Raw genomic sequence first — 6,536 nt, 5'->3', positions numbered from 1 at the left:
CACAACATAACAGGTAATTGGTTTACTGTTCATTGGTTCTCTCTAATTCTTCAACAGACTTACTTGCTACACCTGGGGAGACTAATAACCAACATAGATGCACAACATAACAGGTAATTGGTTTACTGTTCATCGGTTCTCTCTAATTCTTCAACTGACTTACTTGCTACACCTCGGGAGACTAATAACCAACACAGATGCACAACATAACAGGCAATTAGTTTACTGTTCATTCGTTCTCTCTAATTCTTCAACTGACTTACTAGCTACACCTGGGGAGACTAATAACCAACATAGATGCACAACGTAACAGGTAATTGGTTTACTGTTCATTGTGATAGGATTCCTAATTTGCACAAGGAATGAAGAAGGATCTTTTGGGTTCAAAAATCTGGAACTTAATTTTCTGGAATTAGAATGCTAGAAATGAAGGTAAAAGGATACAGTAAAAAAAAATGAATGAAGGAAGAATCACTCTTCCAAGGAAAAGGCTTCACACAAAGAATTGTGGTTTATCCTTTGATATGCCCAAACTCTTGAATCACTCAAGAACAATTAGAGAATTACTCTCAGTAATTAAAACTCAAATTCTGATCTGATTTTGTTCATCCCCATGGGCAGCTTATATAACTTACAATCAACAACCTTCACTTACATTAGTGGACAAATAATGGACTCCACTAAGCCTGAATTATGACCACTAATGACAAAATATTATAAAAAAACACTTTAGTGGGCAATTATTGAACTTCCACTAAGCCTAACAATTATGACCACTAAAACATTAAATAAAACACATGCTAAATTCGTGCACCCCTCTGGTATGCCTCATGGCTGACTCATCCCAAAGGTTTTGGGCCTTATTTGATAAAAATAACTTGCTTAAAAAACTAGCCCAATAAGTGGTGCAGCCCAAAAAGAGTTGGCAGCCACTTTAACAAGAGTTTTAGGCCTTTATTTACTAATTACAATTACTAAGAACACCATAGAGTAATTAGGCTTCATAATCCTTGATACAATTCACCATCTTGGCCTTGTTTTCATCTTTAGGCATTTCTTCAAGAATGAGGGCCGTAACTTGTTGCAAAGCATCTTTGGCCTTTTTAGTCCTCGCCCTAGTCATTGGTCCTCCAAGTCCTTTGAGTGCTCCTAAATCCTTGCCCATGTCCTCATCATTCCCTCCCTCTTGAGAAGAATTTGTCCTCAAATCAAAGTCTCCATCTTCTACATCAAAGAGAGATAAATCAGAAACATTAAAAGTGGAACTAACATTGTACTCACCGGGCAATTCAATCTTGTAAGCATTGTCATTTATTCTTTCAAGTACTTGAAATGGACCATCCCCTCTTGGCAAAAGCTTTGATTTCCTTTGTTCCGGAAATCTTTCCTTTCTCATGTGTACCCAAACCCAATCACCAGGTTGAAACACAACTTTCTTTCGCCCTTTGTTAGCATGTTTTGCGTAGCTCTCATTTTTCTTCTCAATTTGAGCCTTCACACGTTCGTGTAACTTCTTCACATAGTCTGCTTTGGCCTGCCCTTCTTTATGTTTAAAAACAGAAATGTTAGGCATAGGCAATAAATCAAGAGGAGTCAATGGGTTAAAACCATACACAACCTCAAAAGGTGAACAATTTGTGGTGCTATGGACAGCCCTATTATATGCAAATTCAACATGAGGCAAACTTGCTTCCCAATACTTAATATTTTTTTTTAAAACAGTCCTAAGCAAGGTTCCCAAAGTTCTATTGACTACCTCAGTTTGTCCATCAGTTTGTGGGTGACAAGTTGTTGAAAATAATAATTTAGTACCTATCTTTCCCCACAAAGTCCTCCAAAAATGACTAAGGAATTTAGCATCCCTATCACTTACAATACTCCTTGGCACACCATGAAGTCTCACAACTTCTTTGAAAAACAAATCAGCCACATGACACGCATCATCTACCTTTTTGCAAGGTATGAAGTGTGCCATTTTTGAGAACTTGTCAACAACCACAAAAATAGAATCTTTGCCATTCTTTGTTCTAGGCAGTCCTAACACAAAGTCCATAGATATGTCAATCCAAGGATATTCAGGAGTTGGCAAAGGAGTATACAATCCTTGCGGTAATGATTTAGATTTAGCCATTTTGCACACAACACAATGTTCACAAAATTTTTGCACATCACGTTTCATATGAGGCCAAAAAAAATGTTCTTGTAAAATTTCCAAAGTCTTTTTAATCCCAAAGTGCCCCATCAAACCACCACCATGTGATTCACTAACAAGCAATTCTCTAATGGAACATGCAGGCACACACAATTTGTTTTCTTTAAATAAAAACCCATTGTGCTTAAAATACCCATTTTGAGATAATTTCTCACATGCAGCATATATTTCACCAAAAGTTTCATCAGAAGCATACATTTCTTTCAAAGATTCAAATCCAAGCAATTTAGTTTCAAGAGTGGAAAGTAATGTATGTCTCCTTGATAAAGCATCAGCCACAATGTTCCCTTTGCCCCTTTTATGTTTTATGACATAGGGAAATTGTTCCAAAAACTCCACCCACTTGGCATGCCTCTTGTTAAGCTTGCCTTGTCCCTTCAAATACCTTAGGGACTCATGATCACTATGTATTACAAATTCTTTGGGAAAAAGATAGTGTTGCCATGTTTTCAAAGCTCTTACCAAGGCATACAATTCCTTATCATAAGTGGAAAAGTTAAGGGCAGCCCCACGTAATTTTTCACTAAAATAAGCAATTGGATGGCCTTCTTGTAACAACACAGCCCCAATACCAACATTGGAAGCATCACATTCAATTTCAAAAGATTTAGCAAAGTTTGGTAAAGCAAGAATAGGCGCATTGGTTAACCTTTGCTTAAGAGCAACAAAGGCTTCCTCTTGTTTCTCTCCCCACTTAAAACCCACATGTTTCTTTACTACTTCATTAAGAGGTGCTGCCAAGGTGCTAAAGTCCTTAACAAACCTCCTATAAAAACTTGCCAAACCATGGAAACTTCTCACTTCACTCACGGATTTAGGTGTGGGCCATTCTTGGATGGCCTTAACCTTTTCCTCATCTACTTGTACTCCTTTAGAACTTACAACAAAACCAAGGAATACAACATGATCAGTACAAAACACACATTTTTCAAGATTGGCAAACAAATGTTCTTCCTTAAGCACATTCAAAACAGATTTCAAATGTTCCACATGCAATTCAAGAGAAGTGCTATAGACAAGAATATCATCAAAATATACTACAACAAATTTGCCAATAAATTCCCTCAAAACATGGTTCATCAATCTCATGAAAGTACTGGGTGCATTAGTTAAGCCAAAAGGCATAACCAACCACTCATACAAACCATATTTTGTTTTAAAAGCAGTTTTCCATTCATCACCCTCTCTAATTCTAATTTGATTATACCCACTTTTCAAATCAATTTTAGAGAAAAAACTTGCACCATGCAATTCATCAAGCAAATCATCAAGTCTAGGAATTGGGTGCCTATATTTTATGGTGATGTTATTTAGAGCCCTACAATCAGAACACATTCTCCATGTACCATCTTTTTTAGGGACCAAAATTACTGGAACAGCACAAGGACTCATGCTATTTCTTACCCATCCTTTGGCCATGAGTTCATCCACTTGCTTTTGTATTTCTTGCGTTTCTTGTGGATTGCTTCTATAAGCTGGCTTATTGGGTAAAGAAGCTCCTGGAATGAGATCAATTTGGTGTTCAATTCCCCTCAAAGGTGGTAGTCCACTTGGTATGCTTGATGGAAAAACATCACGAAATTCCTGCAAAAGAGATTTAACACTAGAAGGTATTTCCAATTCATCAAAAGTGTTAGTGTTTAAAATCTGATTTTTGCAATACATTAGATAAAGGGGCTGTTTAGCAAGGAACAACCTCTTCACCTCACTCTTTGTTGCCAAAAGACTCTCTCTTCTCTCAAGTGTTTCACTCCTTTTCTTTTTTTTAAATTTTTGTTCACTCTTTTTCTCAAGATCACTTTCTTTTCTCTCCAAAGAAATCTTTTCTCTCATCCTCAATTGATCCTCACACACCTCTTTAGGACTCAAAGGCTTGAGGACAATCTTTTTATTTTGGTGCACAAAAGAAATCTTATTGGAATAGCCATCATGGATGGCTTTAGTGTCAAATTGCCAAGGCCTTCCTAAAAGTATGTGGCTGGCCTCCATTGGAACTACATCACATAGCACCTTATCTTTGTATTTTCCAATGGAAATCTCCACTTCTACTTGCTGCCTCACTTGCACCTCTCCATCCTCACTAAGCCACTGAAGTTTATATGGTCTAGGATGTGGTTTAGTGTCTAAATTTAGCTTTGACACTAATCTAGCACTAGCCACATTAGCGCAACTCCCTCCATCAATAATCACCATGCAAACCTTTCCATTGATGGAACACCTTGTGTGGAAAATATTCTCCCTTTGGCTTATTTCTAAAGGACTCATTTGACTACCCATCATTCTCCTTATCATCAATAAATCTCCCTCAAGGGCCTCCTCCTCCTCCTCAATGTCACCTTCCTCTTCTTCACTAACATCAGATTGGCTAGTGTAATCCCCATTCTCCTTGAGAACCATGGTCCTTTTGGTAGGACACTCATAGGCATAATGACCCATGCCTTGACACTTAAAACATTTTATGTCTTTACTCTTCTTTTGAGGCTGTTCTAAGGTCTTAGAGGATGATTTTACATGAGAAGTAGATGCTGGATTGCTTGAAGTGGCAGTCACCTCCTTCTTATTTTTGTCCTTCCAACTAAAGGAATTATAATTAGAAGAACTCTTCTTGGTCACACTTTTTCTTTTGAGTTGTTGTTCCACTTGAATGGATTTGTGCAGCAAATCTTCTATATCAACAAATTCCTGCAATTCAACAACATCACGAATATCATTATTCAAACCATTAATAAAACGAGCCATGGTTAGTTCCGGATCTTCTTCAACATTGGCTTGCATCATGAGCAAGTCCAATTCTTTGTAATACTCTTCAACTCCCTTGGTGCCTTGTGACAATTTTTGAAGTTTAAATTTCACATCTCTAGCATAGCTAGCTGGCACATAACGTTTCCTCATGAGCTTTTTCATTTCAGCCCAAGTCTCCACCAAAGGCTCTTCATTTCTCAACCTTTCTCTTTTCAACTTATTCCACCACACAAGTGCATAGTCTGAGAACTCAGCTGCTGCAAGTTTCACCTTTTGCTCTTCATCATAATTGTTACAAGTGAAAATATGTTCTATTTTGAGTTCCCATTCCACATAGGCTTCCGGATCACTCTTCCCCTTAAATGGAGGAACATTAAGTTTAATACCTTCAATTCTGTTTTGCCTAGGAGCACCACCAATTCTTCCTCTCCTTTCTTCTTCATGATGTTCATAATTCTCTAATCGTTCAATTCTTCCATACAACTCCTCATTGTTTTCTCTCAATAATCTTTGCATTTGAGCATTAATAGCGTCGAACAAGAGTCTTTGTGTTCCATCCAAATGATCTCCATCTGCCATCTTCAAAAAAAACAAGAGTACTAACAAACACAAAGAAAATAGGACCTCACCACTCTTCTCACGTGTTTACACTCGTAAAAAGATCACTCCTTTTTTTTTTTTTTTAAAAGCAATTCAAAAATAGACAACACAAAGAACAAACCACAAATTTGATATTTTGTGTTAAAAGCAAGGTTCAGGGTAGGCTTAAAAAAAAAAAAAAGAAAGGAATACAAAACAGTCACCTAAAATTCAAAAAGAAAACAAGGAAACTTAGGAATCAAAAACTGGAATTTTAGATAAGTTAGTAACACCCTTCAACCCAACCGAAATATTACCTTAAATTTTGAGTCTTAAGTGTTCTAAACGCATGAACCATTCAGCCACAACTTTTTTTTTTTTTTTTATATATTCACGAATTTTTTTTTTTTAATACTATTCAGGCCTAATTTTTGCAATGGTTCAGAAATAAAGAAAGAACACTAAGGTAATATCAATGGTAATGAGAAATAATAAGGAAAGATGTTACCCAAAGAAATTCCAGCAAATGATGTGGATGACCCAAAAAAACCGGAGCTTTGATACCAAATGATAGGATTCCTAATTTGCACAAGGAATGAAGAAGGATCTTTTGGGTTCAAAAATCTGGAACTTAATTTTCTGGAATTAGAATGCTAGAAATGAAGGTAAAAGGATACAGTAAAAAAAAATGAATGAAGGAAGAATCACTCTTCCAAGGAAAAGGCTTCACACAAAGAATTGTGGTTTATCCTTTGATATGCCCAAACTCTTGAATCACTCAAGAACAATTAGAGAATTACTCTCAGTAATTAAAACTCAAATTCTGATCTGATTTTGTTCATCCCCATGGGCAGCTTATATAACTTACAATCAACAACCTTCACTTACATTAGTGGACAAATAATGGACTCCACTAAGCCTGAATTATGACCACTAATGACAAAATATTATAAAAAAACACTTTAGTGGGCAATTATTGAACTTCCACTAAGCCTAACAATTA

The 6,536-nt window shown here is 36.5% G+C and overlaps 1 protein-coding gene across 1 annotated transcript; it reads right to left on the bottom strand.

Annotated features, from left to right (window-relative positions):
- Positions 1 to 3,612: 3,612 nt before the first annotated feature.
- LOC145957293 (uncharacterized) lies at positions 3,613 to 5,533 on the bottom strand. Its single transcript, XM_083073521.1, has 2 exons — positions 4,067 to 5,533; positions 3,613 to 3,711 (listed from the first exon to the last, which is right to left on the bottom strand). The coding sequence occupies exons 1-2, from the start codon at positions 5,531 to 5,533 to the stop codon at positions 3,613 to 3,615; spliced, it is 1,566 nt and encodes a 521-aa protein (XP_082929647.1).
- Between the last annotated feature and the right edge of the window lie 1,003 nt (positions 5,534 to 6,536).

This window comes from Cajanus cajan, chromosome 4, assembly GCF_000230855.2.
Source record: "Cajanus cajan strain Asha chromosome 4, NIPB_CcT2T_4, whole genome shotgun sequence".
In the NCBI taxonomy this organism is placed as follows: Eukaryota; Viridiplantae; Streptophyta; class Magnoliopsida; order Fabales; family Fabaceae; genus Cajanus; species Cajanus cajan.
The sequence above is the reverse complement of the archived record's forward strand: the minus strand, read 5'-3'. Positions and strand labels throughout refer to the sequence as shown.

Coding starts and splice junctions, on each gene's coding strand:
- LOC145957293 (XM_083073521.1), bottom strand. CDS start 5,533: ATGGCAGATGGAGATCATTTGGATGGAACACAAAGACTCTTGTTCGAC. Junction 3,712..4,066: donor AGCCTTTGAGTCCTAAAGAG/GTGTGTGAGGAT, acceptor ATCTCATTCCAG/GAGCTTCTTTACCCAATAAG.